The sequence below is a fragment of the Pelodiscus sinensis genome, chromosome 20, assembly GCF_052426305.1.
Source record: "Pelodiscus sinensis isolate ZL-2025 chromosome 20, ASM5242630v1, whole genome shotgun sequence".
Classification (NCBI taxonomy): domain Eukaryota; kingdom Metazoa; phylum Chordata; order Testudines; family Trionychidae; genus Pelodiscus; species Pelodiscus sinensis.
In genome coordinates, this window is record NC_143071.1 from 26834232 (window position 1) to 26857279 (window position 23048).

Here is a 23048-nt window from a genome sequence, read left to right on the forward strand (position 1 = left end):
CCCATTTTATTGTTTGTCAGCTAGCACCTGGTTTTTAAGTAAGTGAAGAAAAGACTGAGATTTTTTAACTAAAATGAGTGGATCATTTAGTTGCCAGTTTTGTTAGATTATAAACCAGGATTTAGTTTAAATGTTCGGGGAGACATTTTTCAGTTTTACTGCAGGTTTGACTTGCAAGCACTTTAAAAAAAATATTTACATTTTACTGACTGCAGGGGAGCTGTGACTATTATTCACTCTATCACTCCTCTCTATCAAAGACATATATCTATAGGGGCATGTTAACTGTCTACAGGGTTGCTAAGAATTGTTATGATTAGCATTATGGTGTGTTTAGCAAATGTAGTAAGAACATAAACATTTTATAAGTATAGGGTTTTTTTTTCCATTTGCAGTGTCTGGTTTATCATAAAAGACAAACAGTACACGGAAGTTAATGTATCTGACCATAAGAACAGCCAGACTGGTCAGATCAATAGTCCATCAAGCCCAGTATCTGAAGTCCTGCTTGGGTTCACATGTCTATCTACCCCTACATGCGACTATCCACAGGTAGACGTCGGTATTTGCTGATCCGCAGGGCTCTACTCCCAGGAGACGCTGTGGTCTAAGGAGATGAGTGTGCTGCTGCCACTCCGAGGAACCAGCACCCCACACCAGCCGCTCTTCTCGGCAGTGCAGCTGTACCACCAACTAGCCCTGTCTGCTGTCTGGGGGGAGTGGCGGTACAGGAGCTGCTGGCATGGGGTGCTGGCTCCGGGGAGCAGCGGCACTGCTCTCGTCTCCTTTGGCTGCAAACTCTGTTGGGAACAGAGCTTCTGTTGGGAAGCAGTTCCTCACGTCCTTCTGTGGCTATCGGCTTCCACAGGCAGACCTTTGTATCCGCGCCCGGCTCTACCAGTACGCTTTCTTCTCGCTGTGGCCAGTCCCAAATGCTTGAAAGAGAATGACCAGAAGAGGGTCATTCCAAGTGAGCAATCCCCTGTTTTACACTTCCATCCTCTGGCATAAGGTCACCCTGAGCATGGGGCTGTGTCCTTCACCATCCTGGCTAATAGACATTTTTTAATCCAGTTCTGTTGTTGGCCTTCACAACATCTTATGACCCTGGAATTCCACAGGTGCACTGTGCATTGCGTGAAGAATGATTTCTTTTTTGTTCGTTTTAAGTGTGCTGCCTGTTCATTTCATTGGGTGGCCTCTAGTTAGAACCTAAGAACAGCCATACTGGGTCAGACCAGAGGTCTACTTAGCCCAGTGTCCTGTCTGCCAACAGTGGCCAGTGCCAGATGCCCCAGAGGAAGGGAACACAACAGGTAATCCTCACATGATCCCTCCCCTGTCACCCATTTCCAGACAATCAGAGGCTAGGGACACCATTCCTACCTATCCTGGCTAATAGCCATTGATGAACCTAACCTCCATGAATCTGTCTAACTCTTTTTTGAACCCTGTTAAAGTCCTGGTCTACAAAACATCCTCTGGCAGTTCTTATCTTGTGTTATCTACCTTAGTATAATACAAGTGCAAGGAATTGTAAATTAGTGTAAGTCTCTTCATAGTTTCTCTGTAGTAACTTCATTCCAAACATGTGGTCACTATGATCCCAGTGCTGCAGCCCAATCCATGCAGAACCCCGTTGGCTCAAGACTGACACACAAAATGTACTGGTTCATACTGCCAAATCCTGACAACATTTATATGGAGTCACACTAGTACAAAGGAGAGCAAGATCAGAGCTATAGTTGGTATAAAACTCTATATTGAAAGTGCCAGGCCACCCTGGACTCCTATTTTTGCGCCCTTGGAATTTTCTGTTGAAATCCTTCTGCTTTGTCTCATCCTAAACCCAATGTCTTTGTGGAAACGGGCAAAATTGATGAAGCCAGTTTTGAGTAATGTGTGCATGAAAAAGAAAGAAGTGTCCCTTTTAGAGTGAAATGGTTTTCTTAGCCTAGGTTTGTTAGTTTATGATCATTTTAAAGTCGCTGGCTCTGGCAAGGGAGAGAGAACATCTGCCGCTCAGATTCTTTAGGATCTGGGGAAGCTAATTGCCTCCAATTTAGTTAAAATACAGTGTCAATTACACTTTTAAACAACAGCTATATACTGTCATGACAGGAAGTTTTGGATTCCATGCATGGGTTATTTCCTCGGCAGGAGAGAAATGAATTGACACCGACATAGGATATTTTACCCTAGTCTGTATTTATTTACAAGTACGCTCTTCTCCATATATGTAGCAAAGCCAGAGTGCAGTTTCCAGCTGAGAGCCACAATTCAAGAAAGCAGCTCTAGATGAGTTTCCACCCAGATTTGTATGTTTATCCATTGCAGGATTCTGTGTTCCCCCTAATTTCAACACCTTTGTAATATCCAGATGCTACTCCATATCAAATCCCCCTCCCTCTCCTGGTTAGATGGTCTAGGTGTCAATCAAAGCCCCTTCTAGGTTGGTGCTGATGAGCCTGGGTTTACTCTGTAGACAAAAGAAGGTAATGCTGGCTTAAACAAAACCCTTTCCTAGGTCCTTGCATTTCAAAGTGACTTCTTTGGAGACACTTGGGGCTGTAAACTCCTTGTCAGAAGACACAATATTATGATGATGGTCAAAATTCCCCATTTAAGTGCTGGACCATTAATTCATTAAGGCATTAGTACCACAATGGTTTTTATACTCCTTTTGTGCAAATAGTAGTTCTTCCTCCCGCTTCCTCCCATTTCAAATTTTATGTATTTATTTCAGAACATTTTTCAATCTTCACCATATCAATATTTTTACTCTCTAAAGTGCTTACAAATAAGTTTTAAATTATTGCCATACCCTTCAAGTGTAATGGGTTGTATTATCTGAAAGCTAACATCACAAAAATCCAATCAGCAATACATCAAGCTGAAGTCCCATTAACCTGGTTAAGGAACACAGGGTTAAACCCCTGTGGACGTTATAGAGTGCCATACTCTAATAACTAGGCAAGGGACGATGATGATCCAGGTCTTGTTTAGATTCACCCTGAAACATTCCCAGCATATCCTTTGTGAATAGTTTCTATACCAAAATCCATGTGAATTGCAAACATTGAGCGTCGCTGAGATCTAAGTAATGAGATATTGGTGGCGTGATGATACGGCTTCTTTACATTTGAAGAGAAAGTTAAATAATTCATAGAAGGGATTGACAAGTCTCTGCCATATTTTACCCCTCCCAAAAGACCTTCTCTCAAGCTTCAGGCATGAATGACAGAAAAATGCATGTTCAGATGCCCTGAGTTGATGGGGAAGTAAAAGGAGTGGGGAGAGGGTGAAGGAGGGGGAGTTCTCAATTAGAACTGTAATTTAGTTTTGCATTTTAGTTTTAAAATAAATCATCTTCCAGCCCTCATCATGAGTCAAGAACCTTTTTGCATGATTGAGTGAGAGAGAATAAATGAATATCTATTAGGATTTTTTCCCCAACTCTACACTTTTTTTCCCTTTTTTCTTAAAATAGTGCCATTTGAGCTCATTGATAGATACTGTTTAGTTTAATGGAATTCCGGTTCTTTGCAACATCAGATCCCAATCATCGGCTTTTCACATCTTTCATAATATAACACTGTGCTCTGGCTGGGGAAGGTGACACTAAAAATGGAAGAGCAGCTTCTCCGTGTTTAGAAAAACTTGTGATTGATATTGCATAAGATGTATATAAGGAGCAGCATCAGTAAAGACAAGTGCTCTCCCAGCAATAACTGCATTCTGCTGAAGCTAAACTCTGCTTTTTCCCTTTTAATTAGGGAGAAATTTCTCTCATTAGAAACTAAACAAATCTCCAATTAAAAATGTTAATTTGATGTAAAAACATCTTGTCACTCTGTGCACATAAAGTGTTCTATGGGGAAGATGTGCTGTGTGTAACTGTGCTAAATGGAAAGTGTAACGCTTAATTGTGTCACCACTTGGAGTTAAAACATCAGAGTTGTGTGTGAATAGCTTTCCATCCGTCACAAGGCAATTGTCAGCCTCTTATATTTCTGAGCATACATGTCTGTAACAAAAAGTAAAGATGTTCTTAAATAAGTCAGTGATTGAGAGCTACTGGCCCAGGGAATATCATTCCGCTTTGTTTCCCTTATTTGTTACGAGATAGCCCATTATAAAATCAGCTTTCCTTTACATTCAACACCCCGTTGACATCAAAAGCTCAGTATGGGACACTTCCAGCCCACTCACTTAGCCTCATTAGCACCAGCACTACAACTGGCAGGTATTTTTTTTTCTTTCCGCTCTCCCTTCTTTTTCTGTTATATACTCAGAGGTTCCCCCCCTCCTCCCTCCACACACACACACTTTTTCTCTACTCAAGCTCATCTGAGAGAGTGGGTTTTGCCCACAAAAGCTCTGTCTGTCTGTCTATCAACCTACCTACATCTCTAAGGTGTCACAGGACTACTCATTACTAAAAGATTTACCCAGCATTGCTTGGGTCCTTAACTCAATTCATTTTTGTTTTTAGAAAATAAAATGAATGGCGTGCAGGCTATCCACAGTGCAGGGGTGGTCTGAGGCTCCAGAGGCTGGTCTCGGCCTTCAGCACCCCTCCTTTCCCTCCCCCCTCCCCCGCAGCCTGCAGGCCATCCAAGGGGAGGGCAGGGCTCTGGAGACCAGACCCAGTCTACATGGTCTGCCCACCCCACGGACTACTGCCTGTCCAGAGCTAAAGCATGGTTTCTGGCCCAGGCCTCTCTTCAGGAGAGGGGCCTTCTGGGTGGGGTCAGGAGCTCCTGGGGGAGTTGGGAGGGCTTCCTCCACAGCACTGTTTTGGGATAGGGGGACCACTTACTCTGTTGCAGAGCCCCATCCCCAGCTGGCCAGCCTTACTCATGTGGCTCAGCAGTATAGCAGTCCCCTGTGCTCGCTGCCCCCAGTGGTGACCCGGTATTGCGTCCCTCCTCACTCTGCCCCCTCCCTTTCCATGTTCTGGAAAACAGTCCCATTCCCAGCACTTCCCATTTTCCTGGCACAACTAAACTCTGACCTTGCTTTAAGTTAGAGTAAGAGGAAGCTGCCTACTGCATTTAATCTTATCGCTTAAGAGGACTTCTTGAAAAAATGGACTTGCAGAAAGACAGACGGACTCGGACACACAAATCTCTAAAATATAGAGAGAAATTATTATTGCTTTATTACTTTTCTAATTTTCCAGCCTTAGTGGATATGGTTTTTATTACTAAAGATATAAATATTGCAGCTTGAAAGGATTCATGGAGAAAGTTAGAATGTACTTTCAGCGTTGGTGGATTGCCATAATTCAGTCGTCTGCGGTTGGTTGGTTTTGAATGCTCGCTTCGTTACTTTGAGTTCAGGAGTTATGCAGGCACTTTCTTAGCCTTCCATCAAAAATCCTTTCAAAGTGACATGAGGCTACTTAGAAAGAAAAGGCTTCAACTTATGGCAAGACCTGCCGTCTACAACCCGCTTTTACCTGCTTCATGCCACCTAGAGATTCAGCTGTGCCAGTTGAATACACAGTTGACTCTTTAGGACAGCTTTCCATTTTCTGTGCATTTACGTCAACACACTGCAGGGCGTCAGGGAGATGGGTGGATTTTCCTCCCCATTCTCTAATTTCTATGAGCAGGAAGAGTTCTTTTATCAAACCTGTATTATTGTAGTTGCTTTGCCCCTAAACTCCTCAGACTCCTGCTCCTCTCTCCTTAGGCCAAGACCATTGGATTGGGTAGAATTGGCTAGGGGAGCTTTCTGAAAGGCCAGAGCCAGTGTTCGCTGTAAGCTGAGTGCTTAGGCAGCCACCCAGGAGAGATTTAAATGCTGCCCCACTGATTAACAGAGCATGCACATCAGGCAGTATGTGTTTCTATTAGGGATGTTAAAATGTGGGGAGCTGGCTGAAAAATGTCAGTGGTTATATGTTTACATGCACCCTTCTTCCGACACGCCCCAGCTCCTGCCTGCCGTCCCACTCTGGGGGAGATGACTGCTGCTCCGCGCTGTTGCCTCTGATACAGAGACTGCAGCAGGGGGTGGCAGCCGGCTCCCCAGGAGCCAGACAGGGAGCTGAATGTAACTGTTTGAGTAACCAATAAGCTCATCTGATGGTTCACATCTGCACATGCCTAGGTGCACATAACAAAATGTATTCTGCACATGAATAGAAAAAAATCAGAGAGAGTATTTACTTGGCTAATCTCCAGAACACGCCTCTTTGCTAGGGGGAGAGGTGGAGTTTTAGGCTGCAACTTTTAAAAATGTCTTTACAAGCTGATCAACATTCCTCCCACTGGAGAACATGTCCATGTCATATCATGTGACTAGGCACCATAGTCCCAGACTCTTCCCCTTAATTTGGGCTGGCTACAGCTACCCGTTGCATGCTTTGTGTTCTACATCTGCAGCAATTTGAGGTGCTACCCAGGACATCAAAAAGGCGGTTGCTAGTCCAGGGAAGCTGAGTATCAGTTTTTCTACACTGGACTGAACATCTGTGTACTGATATTTTTTCCATGGATCTTCTAGTAACTTAATCTTGCGCTAGAGACAGGTTTTGAACTCCATAAAAACAGGCAAGATGGCTTACACTTTGGTATGTATATGTATTCATTGAAGAATTAAAAAACTTGAGGTTTAACAAGTTCACATGTGGTTTTAGAAAACCTAATAGCACCTGGGTGAGCCCAGGAAAAGTCAGGATGGGTGGCTACCTGGGGCCAGCCATGCGCTTTTGAATAGTGTGTTCTAATCCAGGCATCCTAAACAAAGAAAATGGGCTTGTGATGTTTATTTCTGAAATCTGAATTAATGGAAGCTTTAAAGTAGCCTTTGTGCTTAGCACTTCTGTCTCAGGAATACAATGGTGAAATCACTGGTAGCATTAAGGATCACACCTCCTGTTCTATTTCTTTCTCTGATAACTTGTTCAGAGCTTCTGCCATTTCCAGACAATCTGTTGTTGAGAGATTTTAGACTGGGCCTCTTTTTATTACAATAAATTGTTTTGACAGCATCATATGCAGATGAAATTTTCATCTAGAGTAGCAATATTGAGATTAATCTAAAACATCAATCTCACCTTTATTGTCTCACTATCTTTTACCTGTCACCATAGAACATTATGAAGTCAATGCTAATTTAGCATTGTTTCTGTGGGTAGCAGTGAACAAATTATAGCTCTGCGGGAAATAAATGTGGCATGGTTGATGAGCCTGTATCTCAAATGAACAAAGCAGAAAACTCATCAGACAAGCCTAAGCCATGTTTTTGGCCTGGCAAAAAGCATGTAACATTATAATGTAATTCTTCGCAGGTAGGGTTTGTGTCTTTCTAGCGGGGAGGCTATTTGGAATCATTAAAGGGGTGTGCAAAGGAAAACGAATGTCTGAATTTTTGGTGTATGAGGAGGTTTGAGGGGTGGTTCTTCAAACGCAGCTGGGTGTTCCCACAGATGTGCATCCATGTAGGTGTGCATGCACCCAGTGCACAGAAATACAGAGCTTTCCCTAGCTGTAATTGTAGGCGCAACATTCGTGCCCTGTGGCCCTGGCCCCTCCCCTGGATACATAAGGGCAGTGTCTTCCCAACCCCCTAGAATCCGAGCTTGGTGTGGTGTTTGCACCACATGTTTTCTGTTTTAGTTTTCTGGGAGTTTTCTGTTTCCTTTGGGCTGCGGTTAGTTGATAGCACCTTAAGTTTAGTTTAGTGTTTAGTTAAGAGTAATTGGCTTCCCCATGTGGTGCCCTCATCAGGGTTTAAGCATTGTGTGTCATGCAGGGAGCCACCCCCACAGAAGATGCTTGTGTGTCACACTACAGAGCAATGCTCCATCTGTGGGGTATTCCAGAAGAGGATTCGGGTAGCAAGAGACTTAGGATTAGAGCAGCATCTTCTAGAGCAGGGCATGAGGTCCTCAGCAGAACCAAGATCTTTGAGTGATCGGCAATCACCTTTAAAACTGGTAAGTGATGATGCTCCACATTCGGACCCTGCTGTCTCCCACAGGAGCTAACAGAGGAGTTGTCCCTCCTCTGGTGCAGTGAGGAAGAGGTGTCCCGCAGGGCTAAACAGGACAGATTCAGGACTCCCCATCTTCTAAGACCATGGAGCCCAAACTTTTGAAGGTCATGACTCCCTCTTACCCCTTCTCTGTCCCCCAGAGCCAGGTCAGGGGCAGGGGGGATGCAGACAGGGATAATGGGATGAAGCTGAGGCCATAGCTGAGGGTAGGTCTGGGAACAGGGATGGGAACAGAGCTGTGACTAGAGACCAAGGCGACAGGTAGGAGCGGAGCCGCAAACAGGCTGCGGGAGGAGGGGGCAGAAGCTGGGCCTGCAGCCATGTGTGGCTCTGCTCCCAGCTACACTCCAGTTGTGGCCCCCACGAACAGAATCATGGCCAGCTGCCCAGGCTGGGGGCAGGAGCAGAGCTGCACTGAGGCTGGGCAGGGCTGGGTGCAAGGCTGGGAGCTGGGGATGCAGTTGCAGGCAGAACTGGGGGTGAGGAGGGTGTAGGTAGGTTTCCCTCCCCAGCCTCCATGGGGGCTAGCCCAGGACCTTCTGTGTCCCCTGAAGGTTTGTCTGTGCCCTCCTGAGGGGGGCATGCCCCACAGTTTGGGGGACTTGTGTTCTAAGAGTACTGTGCTGGCCAACCGTGTACTCCTGCTAGCACACGATGGAGCAGATCCATCAAACAGCTCGCAAACACTATGCCGAGATCAGGCATGGCCCATATCTTAGATTCCGGCTTAAGCCACGAGGCATCCATTGAATCCGGTATAGATGACATTGGCACCAGGGCCAACTGTCTACAGCTGACAGCATATCAGGCCACTTCAGGCTTTCTGTCCCTCAATCCCTGACTTTTCACTAGTTCAGGAATTTTCCAGTGTCGTCGTTTCTACTTCTTCATCCCTCCATTGTGCCCTTGGCATCTCCCGATGGTGTTGCAGTGCATATGGACGCTATCTTAGGCACCAGGCTGCATTGCTGCAGGGGATATGCATAAGCTGTTGGATATTCTCCAACTGTCTGCTCCATGGAGAGCAAGGGCCCGGTGGAGTATTCCTCTTTGGTTGCCTCCCAGGGCGTAGCAGGCAGAGAAGTATAACTGCAGCACATGACAGGGCGCAGCAGGGAAGGTAGAAATCCACACCTAAGGTTAAAGCATCCAGTAAGAAGGACTTGACTGGTAGGCTGATTTATACCATCCCTTTCCCACAGATGTGCATCACAAACCATAAAATCGGCCAGACTGGATCAGACCAACGGTCCATCTAGCCCATTAGTCTGTCTGCTGACAGTGGCCAGTGCCAGATGTCCCAGAGGGAGTGAACACAACAGGGGGAGGGATAGCTCAGTGGTTTGAGCATTGGCCTGCTAAACCCACGGTTCTGAGTTCAATCCTTGCAGAGGCCATTTAGGGATTTGGGGCAAAAATTCATCAGGGATGGTACTTTGTCCTGCTGAGAAGGCAGGGGACTGGAGTCAATGACCTATCAAGGTCCCTTCCAGTTCTAGGAGATAGGCAACCTCCATTATTATAATTATTATAAGGGAATCATCACATGATCCCTCTCCTGTCATCCATTTCCAGACAAACCGAGGCTAGGGACACCATTCCTACCCATCCTGGCTAATAGCTGTTGATAGACCTAATCTCCATAAATCTATCTAGCTCTTTTTTGAACCCTGTTAAATTCCTAGTCTTGATGACATCCTCTGGCAAGGAGTTCCACAGGTTGACCAGGCGCTGCATGAAGAAAAACTTCCTTTTGTTTGTTTTAAACCTGCTGCCTATTAATTTCATTTTGTGACCGCTAGCTCTTACATTATGGGAACAAGTAAATAACTTTATAGACCTCTATCCTATCCCTCCTTAGTCTCCCCGGCAGGCATTCCTCTCCAGCTGACTTTCCTCACCCAGCTGACATAGCTGGGTGACTATGTCTGAGTTTGAAGACCAGTTGCCAGAAGTCAACAGGGGCGATACGGCTTGCAGCATTCTTCAAGTAGTACTCCTTTCACCGATGCCCTAATAAATCTGTTCATCTTTAAAGTGCCACAGGACTCCTTGTTGGAGTAAAGCAGCCGGGCTACTCCAGGCAGAGGGCTTAGATCCATGAGGCAAAGGTCGTCTAGTTCCAGATTTAACTAGCTGACTCGTCTTCCCCTAGCATCCAGCTCTGAACTGTCCACCACTGTATGGAGTCCAAGGGGGGCCCAGACTTCTAAACTTGCCCTTACGCTGGTCCCCAAGCCAGAGACCTTCTAGCGGCAGCCACTACTCTCCTCTGCCAACTTCCCTCTACTGCCTGCCTCCCCGGGCCTCTTCCCGCGTCCCCAGCACCTTCGGGTCAGGGCCCCAGCCTGGCAGTCATAACCCCGGGGCTCGCCCAGCCTCTGCATGGCGTAGGATAACACCCATCCACCATGACAAACTGGAGAAGCCTCCTGTGGATTGGGAGCATTACTGTATAGAAATAGTTTAGACAGTGCCTCTTCAAAGGCGCGTCTACACTGCCCCCTTCGCTTGGAATAAGCTATGCAGTTTGAGCTACGCAAATGCGTCTCTGTGTTCAATCTTAGTTTGAAATAGCTTATTTCTGAATTTGGCACTGTCGGGAGGGGCTAGGGCCACAGCGCCAAATTTCGAAACAGCGCTATTCCGAAACGTCCCTTAATGCTCGTGGAACGAGGTTTACAGGGACGTTGGAAGAGCGTGCCCGCTATTTCAAAATAATGGGCGTGCTGCCAAGATGCAGAAAAAGTGACTTGGGGATACCAGCAGTATCTCAAAATAGCACCACTGTCTAGATGCACCCAAAGGGGGCAGGCTCATTTCACAAGGGTTCTGAGAATGTCGATGAGATGTCTAAGTGACGTTCCTACACTGGACACTGCTGCCACTTGGTCCTCAGTCCATACATGTACAAAGCGCTGTGCCATTGCTACTGTATCGACATCAGATGCAAACTGGGGGGAGGCAATCCGTGTCTACAAAGACTCCGCGGCCCTTGCAGATGTTGCCTGAGTCACCTGCGTGAAATAACAGCAGCATCTATTTGAAAAAGAAAAAATGGCAGCTTACCTGTGTTGTAGCCGTTGTCCTTTGAGATGTGGTGCAGATGCGTATTCCACAAAGCACCTTCCTTCCCCTCTGCAGTGGACTCTGTGTTCACGACGTTCGGTGCAAAGGGGCTGAGAGTGGATGGGGGTACCACCACTCTTACACAGCCGGGGAGGGGCTAGGGCCACAGGGTGCAAATGCCACCCCATGAGTAGTACCAGACAAAGTGCTTCAGCCTCAGCATGGGGGGGGAGGGGAATGCGCATCTCCCTGGAACACTTCTCAGCATCACATCTCAAAGAACAGAGTGCAGGTAAGTCATCATCCCTCCCCCCCTCTCAAAAAATAAAAGGCAGACGGGGAGATTGGCTGGGGACTGTGTTGGGTTTGTTTACAGTAGGAAATATCATGAATATGAAGCTTGTTACTCGGTTGTTGCCGGAGGATTGCGAATGTCTGAGAGAGCTTTCTCTGCATGCCTGACAAGGTGGGGTACTGAGTCTTTAGCAAAGCCATTGTGTATTCTCAAGTTTTGTTTAGGAATTTGAGTTAAATAAGTGGTAACAACCCCTCCTCCCCCACAAACTGTGGATGAAATAAATCACGTCTCTCTATGGCATCACTGATTGCATCCTTCCAGTTCTCCAAGGTGCCTTGGGGAAAACAGAGCAAACAGCAGCTGCCTGGTTACTGAGCTGTAGTGTGGCCTATTGTATAGGTCACTGGCATGAAAGTTGGCAGAGCACCCCTGGTCTCCCATTAGTTAGGCCATTGGGTGACCTTAGGCATGTCACTTAACCTCTCTGTGTCTCTCTCCCCTGCCACCCTTTGTCTTTGTTTTACCCATTAGTGCAAGGTCACAAATGACGCTTTTCATATAGGGGCTGTAGGGGATGGTTTGGGCAGGCAGAGTGGAGAAAGGATTTGGGTTATTACTTGTGTGGCCTCCTTTCAATCACATTGTCAAAGATAGGCACTTACATTTCACCTACAAAACATGCAAGCTGACACAAATGGGCACTTACACTCGAGCTTATTCTTGTATGCAAATACGTATTCTACGTGCACCATTTCCCGTTAGTGCAAGGTCACAAATTAAGCTCTTTGTATTATGTTCGCATGTCTGTGTATCTATAGATATGTAAGTATATGAGTTGGGAGGAAGGGGTGTTCTGGGGAAAAAGGGGGCTGGTGCTGGAATGTTAATTGTTTCTCTGTGTTTGGTTTTGGTGAAGAACAACAATCTCATTTCCTGGTTTTTCAAACCCCATTTTTCTTACGCTTTGAATTTTTAAAATTTTCAAATGTTGATTTTTAAGGTGTAATGATGTTTGAACTTGTATTGAGATTGTACCTCCAATATATGTCTTATAGTCACAGAGAGTGTAGCCTAAGATTTCATGTGGCTGTTAGTGAGACCTGAGAAATAGAATAATTTTATACTCATTGGTTAAGCTGCCCAACACTACAAGGAGGTAGGTAAATATATGAATTGTCTAGCTGGGCAAACTCAAACATAAGGAGATGAATGTGACTGATCCAGAGTCAAGCTGTGAGTCAGTAGCAGACTAAAGAACTGAACCCAGGAATCCTGACCATACTTCTGCACCTCCCTGACATCCCCTGTCCTGAACTCCCCACACCTACTACAGCCTCATGCCGAGCCCCCCATGCTCCACCCCACACTTAAGTTTCTTACAAGTACTGTCATGTCTCATCACACCCTCTCCCACACACACTTCCTGCCCCGAGGCCCTCCCCATCTGAAGAGGGATGCAATACAGCAGTCCTGTTAGAAATTTAAGTTACTTTCATCTCTGAGGTATGAATAGAAAAGTAGGCCTTTATTCCTCCTTCTCTTGGATCCTGAAGATGGTGTGTGATCGGAAAGCATCTGCTTCAGATGAACTCTAATGGAGATAAAGCAAGACATTTCAACTACCTGGGAACGATAGTAAGAGTCATTACTAGTATATTGCCTTTTGCATGAGGATGCTAGAGCACTTCACAAACAGCCTCATGACACCACTCGGAAGCAGGCATTACAGTCCCTCGTTGACAGCTGACGAACTGAAGCAGAGAGCTAAGTGATTTGACCGAGTGAAGAGCAGAACCCACATCTTCTGACTTTCATCGTGTAACTTAACCCTAAGGTGGTCCTTAGTATCCAGAATTGTCAGTGCTTTAGTTTCTGGTGGAGCCATGTTGCCCAAAGATATTTTTCTGGCCCATCAATATGCTCCTATCTAGTATGACAGCAGACCCTTGTGCATTATTACTTGCATCTGTCATGGTGACAGATTTGTATATATGCATGCAGTACTGTACCACGTGGATGGACATAGTATGAATACAAAGATGGTACAGCAGTGTTTTCTTTGGTCTATATAGGCACCAGATTTGTCCTGGGGTGGCATGGGCAGATCTCTGAAGTATTAGGAGGAGCAACATCCCGATGCACAGCAAGAAAAGCAAATATGGTAGGCAACCAGATTGGCTTACCGGGAACATCCATGGTGATCTTAAACACAAAAAGGAAGCTTACTAGAAGTGGAAACTTGGACAGATGACTAGAGAGGAGTATAAATATATTGTTCGAGAATGCAGGAGAGTTATCAGGAAGGCGAAAGCGCAATTGGAATTGCAGCTGGGAAGGGATGTGAAGGATAACAAGAAAGGTTTCTACAGGCATGTTAGCAATAAGAGGGTGATCAGAGAGGGTGTGGGGCCCTTACTGGATGAGGGAGGTAACCTAGTGAGAAATGATGTGGGAAAAGCTGAAGTACTCAATGCTTTCTTTGCCTCTGTCTTCACAGTCAAGGTCAGCTCCCAGACAAAAGCACGAGGCAACGCAGAATGGGAAGGAAGTGGACAGCCCTTAGTGGGGAAAGAACAAGTTAGGAACTATTTAGAAAAGCTCAACATACACAGATCCATAGGTCCAGATTTAATGCATCCGAGGGTACTGAGGGAGTTGGCAAATGTCATTGCGGAGCCTTTGAAAACTCATGGAGATCAGGGAGATCCCGGATGACTGGAAAAAGGCAAATGTAGTGCCCATCTTTTAAAAAGGGAAGAAGGACAATCCAGGGAACTACAGACCAGTCAGCCTTACCTCAGTCCCCGGAAAAATCATGGAGGGCATCCTCAAGGAATCTGTTTTGAAGGACTTAGAAGAGGGGAAAGTGAACAGGAATAGTCAACATGGATTCACGAAGGGCAAGTTGTGCCTGACCAATCTGATTAGCTTCTATAATGAGGTAACTGGCTCTGTGGATATGGGAAAGTCAGTGGATGTGATATACCTTGATTTTAGTAAAGCTTTTGATACGGTCTCCCACAATATTCTTGCCAGCAAGGTAAGGGAATCTGGATTGGATAAATAGACTGTAAGATGGATAGAAAGCTGGCTAGACTGTTGGGCCAAGCGGGTAGTGATCAATGGCTCGATGTCAGGATGGCGCTCGGTTTCTAGCAGAGTTCCCCAAGGAACTCCTAGGATCGGTTCTTGGACCAGTTTTGTCCAACATCTTTATTAATGACCTGGATGAAGGGATGGATTGCACCCTCAGCAAGTTTGCAGATGACACTAAGCTAGGGGGAGAGGTAGATACGCTTAAGGGCAGAAATAGGGTCCAGAGTGACCTGGACAGATTAGAGCACTGGGCCAAAAGAAATCTGATGAGGTTCAACAAGGACAAGTGCAGAGTCCTGCACTTGGGACGGAAGAATCCCAAACATTGTTACAGGCTGGGGACTGAATGACTAAGTAGCAGTTCAGCAGAAAAGGACCTGGGGATTACAGTGGATGAGAAGCTGAATATGAGTCAACAGTGTGCTCTTGTAGCCAAGAAGGCTAATGGCATATTAGGGTGCATTAGGAGGAGCATTGCCAGCAGATCCAGAGAAGTGATTATTCCCCTTTATTCGGCTGTGGTGACTCCACATCTGGAATAGTGTCCAGTTCTGGGCCCCCCACTACAGAAAGGATGTGGACGCATTGGAGAGGTCCAGCGGAGGGCAACCAACATGATTAGGGGGCTGGAGCACATGACCTATGAGGAAAGACTGAGGGATTTGGGTTTGTTTAGTCTGCAGAAGAAAGAGTGAGGGGGGATTTGAGAGCAGCCTTCAACTTCCTGAAGGGAGATTCCAAAGAGGATGGAGAAAGGCTGTTCTCAGCAGTGATGGACGGCAGAACAAGGAGCAATGGTTTCAAGTTACGGTGGGGGAGATCTAGGTTGGATATTAGGACAAACTATTTCACTAGGAGGGTGGTGAAGCACTGGAATGGGTTCCCTAGGGAGGGGGTGGAATCTCCATCTCTAGAGGTGTTTAAGTCTCGGCTTGACAAAGCCCTGGCTGGGTGATTTAGTTGGGATTGGTCCTGCATTGGGCAGGGAGCTGGACTTAATTACCTCCTGAGGTCTCTTCCAGCTCTATGATTCTATGACTCTATGAACACGTGTTACATATACATTGCACGTTGACCCCACATTGTTTCTTTCTGTAGTGCTGTCTGGTAAAAGGAGCAGTGTAGTGAATAGGGCTGTGTAGCACCCTGGCCAAGGGAGTCTGAGAGTCAAGCAACAGGTAGTGAATGAAATCTCCCTACCAGGAGCTGTGTGTGAATAGCCAGGTGGGTTTTAAGATCTCTGGTTTTTTTAGTTCCAGACATCCCTGATTTATCCTGACTTGAGAAATGGAGAAGTGAAGATTCTGGTCTTGTGTGGTGCGTTGCTCTTTAGTTTGGTAAAGCCCTCTGATACCATCATGATTATCTTGATATAAATACCTGGGAAGGTGGATAGATTCTCTAGTAGACATACTGTCAAGAGTTATCTAGAGAGAATGTTCGGTTTATGCTCCTTTGTTAGATATGGTGATGGGGAGGGGATTAAATACAGTTTTTCTTTTGCCTAAACTGGTAAGTTGAAGAGTTATTTACACTCTATCTCACAAACTACAGTCTTACATGCAATAGCTGCTCAGAATATTATTGACTTTTGGAAAATACCATTCAAATAAATACGCTTTAAATTTGGATTTGAAATCCTTTAAAAAACTGATCATTTTCTTTCCAGGGAAATAGATTGGTATGTAGTTGAGGGCCCAAATGAGTCGGTTTTGGTCTGCGTTTTTGACCAATTATTTTAATGTAAAAGTATCTTTCCTACATACAGGATCCTTAAAAGGATTTGTTCTTGGGTTTTATTTTCTGTACAGGGATTAGTTAACTAGTAAGTGGCAAAGAATATTAATTCCTTTAGTGGCAACAATGAGTGCATTTAAGTACGAGTGTAATATAATACACATGCATACACACATGCTGGTATGTATGTTATTTGCCATTATTGAAAAGGTTTAAAATAAAAAGTTGTTTTGTACAGGCCAAAAAATGTTGCCATAGACTTTGTCAAGGGCTTTTCCATTAAGCACCAGTACAAACTATTTTGTTGCTTATGGGAAGTTCCTGTAGTAGTGGTCTGAGACCTCAGGATATCCTGTTGGAAATTTCTCTGAGCAGTTGTAATAATCCTATCCTATCACTTGGCTTCTTGGTGGGAATTTCTCAGAGCAGAAGCATTTTTGTGTGGGAAAGTAATTTCCTTAACATTCTGACCAATTGGCAGCCATGAAAATTTGTAAAATTTGTAATAACAAACACAAAATATTTACCTTTTCCAGAAGGAACTGTAGTTTGCACATAGTGCTCCTTTGAAGAATAATGATTATTATTTTGGGCTGGTTTTTGGTGGTAGTGTTGTGGAAAGATCAGAAATAGCTGAGTTCAGTGTTAAGCTAAGTTGGGAATTATTTTTCCCAGATTCACTTATTTGTTTTAGTTTGTAACAAACCACTAAAGTGCCAATGAATCATTGAGCAAAAAGCCCAACAAGTGAGGTAGATGTCTAGAAAATCATCCAAACCTTTCTATTATTTTTCCCCAGAAATCTCCAGATCCTTTTCCCATCGTTCTGTCTTTGCCATGTCCCCACAACACTGTCCTACAAAAAATGTCCCATAGTGGATGAAGCACAGGAGTTCCTCGAGAGCCCCAAAAGGCCCTCTCTGGCTCTTGTAACCGTACAGAACTGCAGGTCTCCACCACGTTCAGATGTTAGGGAATGAACTCTCAACCCAACTTCTATCCTTTTATAGAGTCAGTCTTCCTATTTGTTAGTGCCAGTGGGTAATACCAGTAAGCATATTAGTCAATAGTGTGTCCCAGTGAAAAGGTTTAATTCTTAAACCATTGCATAACCCAGATACACCAACTTTGTTCTTCTGTCGTGTGTGTCACTTGAGCATCTTGAAGGACTTTGCCAATATTAATTAATGAACCTCACAGCACCCCTGGGAAATCATCTAGCATGAGGACTGTTTTACAGGTTATATACTGAAGGCCACACAGCATAGAACGCAAGACTCTTGAATTCCAGTCTTGTGGAATTAAGTTTCTCTCTTCTCCAGACTCAACTGTGACCTGTTGTGACCATGTTTCGGATATGCAGGCTCTTACCCTCTCACACCCAGTGACAGAACATGACTAATGGCGACTCAGGATGGCGTCTCAGCTCTAGTCTCGTGGTGCGGGTAGGCTGGATATTGTTCAATACCGCTCAGTAGGGATGTTAAATGGATTCACTGAATTCTTAGCGATTAGTTGACTGTCGATAGTCCGCGGGGGCCGCAGCCAGTGCGCTCTAGCCTCACTCCTGGGGAGCCCCCTGCCACTCTGCACTGCTGCCTCAGTATCAGTGGCAGCAGTGTGGGATGTCAGGTGGGAGCTGGCCCGTGAGAGCAGCTGGTTGAAAACCCAGCTCCCTTCGTGGACCAGCTGCCTGTCACCTTATGCTGCTGCCTCTGATAAAGAGGATGCAGCATGAGGTGGCAGCAGCCTCTTTTTAGGGGGGATCTGAGCTCCCAGACCCAGCATGAGTTGGAACTGAGCCAAGCTGCCTGCCTGCCCGGCTCCTAATACACTTTAAATACAGAGCTTCAGTGGGGGTAGGTGCTGGACTGAGCTGGGCTGCTGGCCAGCCTGCTAAAAATTTACTTTCAAGAGGAGGGAGGGGGAAATGCTTGTAGTCTATAGCATGAACCTATAAGCTTTTGCTTCTCGGTTAATCGACTACACTATTAAATCCCTACTCGGCACTGGAACTGAAGGGCTGTTTCTCATCTGTGTCAACTGTATAGTAGGAACAGACTTACTGAGTGCCCTCTGGTGCCAGGCTTGTTCATTGGCAGCTCTGCAGCCCTGACCATTTACTTAGCACATGGGAAATAGTGAAGTGCTTGAATCCGTTGCTATTCTCGTGTCACTAGATCAGTGTGGCATTAGACTGGAATGAGGAGACAGGCTGGAGTCCCTGCTCTTTATTAGCGAGCGCAGTGGTCACCGCTTTGGGCCGCATTCTGCCCTCGTGAATGTCATGTGGAACCCCGTGGAAGTGAATAGGGGTTAGATAGGGCGTAAGCACTGAAGTTGCTCCTTTGTCTTCACGGCAGGAGAGACACGTTTTCTTTGACATTTGGGAATTTACAATCCAAATCTACCTTACTCAGGAACTAATTGAATTATATTTGTTTTGCCAAACCCAGTCAGGCTTTCACTGTGCAGAGGCAATGATGAGAAATCGCAGCATGTGTAGACATAGCTTTGAGGCAATTTCCTATGCATATTGTATTCTGCTGCAGGCCCATAAAACATAGCTCACCGTAAAACTAAAGGACACACAACACCGTATGGTCCTTGTCTCGTGTTACTCATTAGCCGAATTCTAAAATCTACATCTCATTGTCGATGGATGACAATGTACCTTGCCTAGATGTGTAATGTCCCAAGACCACTGGGACTGCTCACTGCTATCTTCGAAGGAAACGATGACACTCCTTCCACACTGCAATCGAAAATCTGTTGCTGGATTTGAAAAGCTGGTGAAATTATCCTTGTGCATTTCATCAAACTGCTGGGTTAGTCAATTTCATTTCAACTGAAGACAGACTTTTATTTAGTCCCAACATTTTGACTTTGTTTGCCCATCTTATTAATTTTGACTATTTTTGTGTGTATTTAAATGTGATGCAAATGGCCTGACCAGGACTATAAAAGACAGAACAAAATCTTTGGATTCTTTATTAACAAAGGCTTCTTAAAATTCACCTTTGTGGCTAGCAGCATTTTTCACAGATGACCATGGAACGCTGGCTGCATTGCACTCAGTGGGGTTAAAGATTTAATGGGAGAGAAGCATGCTGCTAAAAACACAAAGAATACAGAATGCAACACATGATAATACAGTGTGACGGCTGTACAGATTTTAGAGTAAAATATTGTAAAGTTTAGGTTCTTGTAATGATATTAACTCCCCTGTACAGGCAGTCCCCGAGTTACGCGGATCCGACTTACGAACGGGGCTTTCTCGCCCTGGAGTTCGCAGGCAGCGGGACCGCCCAGAGCGCAGCGGTCCCACCACCTCAACCTCCGGGGCGAGAAAAGCTGCTCCGGGTGCCCCTGGTCTGCTGGGGACCGTCTCCAGCAGACCAGGGACACCTGGAGCAAAACCGGGGAGGCGGAGGGGTCTCGCGCCTCTGAGGCTTTGCTCTGGCAAAGCCTCAGAAGCGTGGGACCCTGCCGTGGCTGCGGCTTTGCTCCCGGTGCCCCTGGTCTGCTGGAGACGGTCCCCAGCAGACCAGGGGCACCGGGAGCAAAGCCGCAGCAGCAGCGGGGTGCTGCGCCTCTGAGGCTTTGGCAGAGCAAAGCCTCAGAGGCGCGGCACCCCACTGCCGCTGTGGCTTTGCTCCCCGTGTCCTGGTCTGCTGGGGGGGGGGCGCATCTAGTGTGCCCCCCCCCCCCCCCCCCCAGCAGACCAGGCTTTTGTTTTGGACCCTGGGGCAGAGCAGCTGGGGCGCTGCCGATTGGTCCTGCAGCGCCGCTCTGGGCACTACTGGACCAACCCGGCAGCACCCCAGCTGCTCTGCCCCAGGCGTCCTGATTCAGCCGCTGTTGGTCAGTTTCAGCAGCGGCTGAATCAGGACGCCTGGGGCAGAGCAGCTGGGGTGCTGCTGGGTTGGTCCAGTGGCGCTACTGGAGCAACCCAGCAGCACCCCAGCTGCTCTGCCCCAGGCATCCCCAAGTCAGCTGCTGCTGAAACTGACCAGCGCTGACTACAGGAAGCCCAAGGCAGAGTTGCTCTGCCCCGGGCTTCCTGGAATCAGCCGCTGATCAGTTTCAGCAGCAGCTGACTTGGGGATGCTTGGGGTTCTTAAGTTGAATCTATATGTAAGTCAGAACTGGCGGTCAATTTCAGCAGCGGCTGAATCTGGATGCCAGTTCCGACTTACATACAGATTCAACTTAAGAACAAACCTACGGTCCCTATCTTGTACGTAACCCAGGGACTGCCTGTACTGATAATGTGTATTTTCTATTCCTGTCAATGGGCAACTTTTAGCTAAATGTATTAATTTCATTATAAAATGTGTACTGGTTAACTGAATACTATCTTCCTCCCTTTCATGCCTTTCCCACCCATTGGCCAGGTTTCCTTTCCACTAGCTGAAGCAGATAGAAGTGTTTTCCACTTGCACCCAGATTTTCCTCTCATTTTGCACTATTGTAAACTAGCTGAATCTCTATTGAACTCAGTGGAACAATAATGGTGTAGCACTCATCCAGGTGAGCAGAATTTCAGACTCCTTCTATTGTCCCAGGATTCAGATCTGGGACAGTGGGGATTTGCTGACTGACAAAGAATTGGGCCATGTGTGGTTGAACTGCCTTTTGTTCATCTCATTGGGTGTTTATTCTGAAGCCTAATAGTGGCATTTTAAATTGTCACCATTAATTTTTTCGAACATTGTGCCAGAAACTTCCAGCTACTCTGGTCTTGAGAGTGGAGCTTGAGTAAGAACATAAGAACGGCCAGACTGGGTCAGACCAAAAGTCCATCCAGCCCGGTACCCTGTCTGCCGACAGTGGCCAACGCCAAGTGTCCCAGAGGGAGTGAATCGAACAGGTAATGATCAAGCGATCTCTCTCCTGCCATCCATCTCCACCCTCTGACAAACAGAGGCTAGGGACACCATTCCTACCCATCCTGGCTAATAGCCATTAATGGACTTAACCTCCATGAATGTATCTAGTTCTCTTTTAAACCCTGTTATAGAGTTACTACCATTTCCTTCTCTCTGAATTTAACCCTTGGAAAAGAGAAGAGTCTAATGGAAGCCAATTGTTTAGTATTGCTCTCAGAACAGAACACATCTTCATTTGATTTTTCTGTTGTAAAGTTGCTTTGTCAAATTTTCCCTGGTGAGCATTAGACACCAGCCAGATTTGAACTTGGAAACTTCAGCCATTTTTAGTAAATCCAAAAAACTGCTTATTTCTGCTCAGAAAACGCTTGACATGTTTTCTGTCATTGATTTCTGAGAATGGATTCTTAACGTGCAACTTGAAAGTTGTAATCAATTGAAATTGTAACAAAGACACAATTCACTTTCTCTGCCACGCTGAGCTTTGATTACTTCAGTAGTTTAAACATACAGACTTAAGTCATTTTTCCTGATGTGTTTGTTCAACATGCTTGTAACTTATTAAGATCAATACCAAATTGTTAAGGTACTAATGCCCAGCGAGGACTCTAGATGAATAGTACTATAAAGTGACACAGGTCGGGCATTTTTGGAGATATCAGCACTAGTCACTAGTACAGGGGTGGGCAAATACTAGCCCATGAACTAGATCTGGTTCTACAGGGTTTGCCCTTAGCAGGCTGCTGCTGCTGTATGTACCCGCCCCTTTGCAGTCACAGATGATTGCAGTGCTTGTTGGCCGCAAATCACCATTCCCAGCCAACTGGAGCTGCAGAAAGTGGTGCCCCCGTCTGCCCCACTTCCCGTGGCTCCCATTGGCGGGGGACAGCAATCCGCAGCCAATGGGAGCTGAAATTCCCCATACCTACAGAGGCACAGGTAAATATAACAGCGGCAGCCCACCAGGATAACCCTGGCGAACCATCACCATTTCATTGTCCGCCCCTGCACTAGTAGAATCAAAACTAGTGACCTTTCCCATAGGTTATAACTCCAAAGCCATTCAGAGGAATTGGCTTATCTTTGGGCTCAGACTTTCTAGGAAGGCTCATTACTGGGATGGAAGTCAAGAGTGGAAATTTCAGCCATAATGGAACTTTTTTGAAAAAAAGCTACAAGCATCTTGGAAACCAAGTCGCAAATAGTTCGCTACCTTAACCTTAGCTTTTGCTCTAAAGAGGGTTGAGGTTGGAATAGCAGGTAACCGACCGCAAGCTCTTTTGCTAACGAATGTGTGTCCTCTGCTTGTCCCCTACAGCCCACTGCTTGCGGTGTCCTTTGCTGCCACCTGTGCAGTGCCAGGAATCGCCCTTCTGACCCTGGGAGTTAATCCTCTCACGGGGGCGCTGGGAGCCTTCAACATTTTCCTGTACACGTGCTGTTACACACCGATGAAAAGAATGAGCATCGCCAACACGTGGGTGGGAGCTGTCGTGGGTGCCATTCCCCCCATTATGGGCTGGACTGCAGCAACAGGCAGTCTGGATGCTGGTGAGTATAGCATATCAGTCTCATATTTGGACAGACAGGCAGAGAGACAGGCGGTTGCAATTGCTGCATGTGGGGCAGCTGAAAATAACCACCCTGGAGACAAAAACTATTGGTTTCCCTTAAGCATAGGTATTAGCGTGGGCTGGGACAATGCATATTGTAGCACAGTGCTACAAAAACTGGTTTGAATTCCATTTCGCTAATAAAGACTTGTTTGTGTTGGCAAACATGCATGGTACTGTACCGTATTAAGACTGAAGAAATAAGCAGAGATGTTGTCATTCTGCCTTTAGACGGCTGTAGAGACAAAGGACCAGTTTGCAGGATAAGTTCCTTAGAATATATGCTAAGACTGTCTGGGAACAAAATTGAGGATGAAGAGCACTAGCCCAGCA

General features: G+C 46.0%; 1 protein-coding gene across 4 annotated transcripts in view; it reads left to right on the top strand.

The window, feature by feature from the left end:
• COX10 (cytochrome c oxidase assembly factor heme A:farnesyltransferase COX10) overlaps window positions 1-23048 on the top strand; it is a 159461-nt gene that overhangs the window by 119353 nt on the left and 17060 nt on the right. For 3 of the 4 annotated variants that reach the window (XM_075903517.2, XM_075903515.2, XM_075903516.2), the window contains one exon: window positions 22421-22653. In XM_075903517.2, the coding sequence (XP_075759632.2) occupies window positions 22421-22653 (233 nt within the window). Of the gene's footprint in view, window positions 1-20933; window positions 21084-22420; window positions 22654-23048 lie in introns of those variants that run through there. The other variant, XR_016347579.1, reaches the window with a different exon arrangement.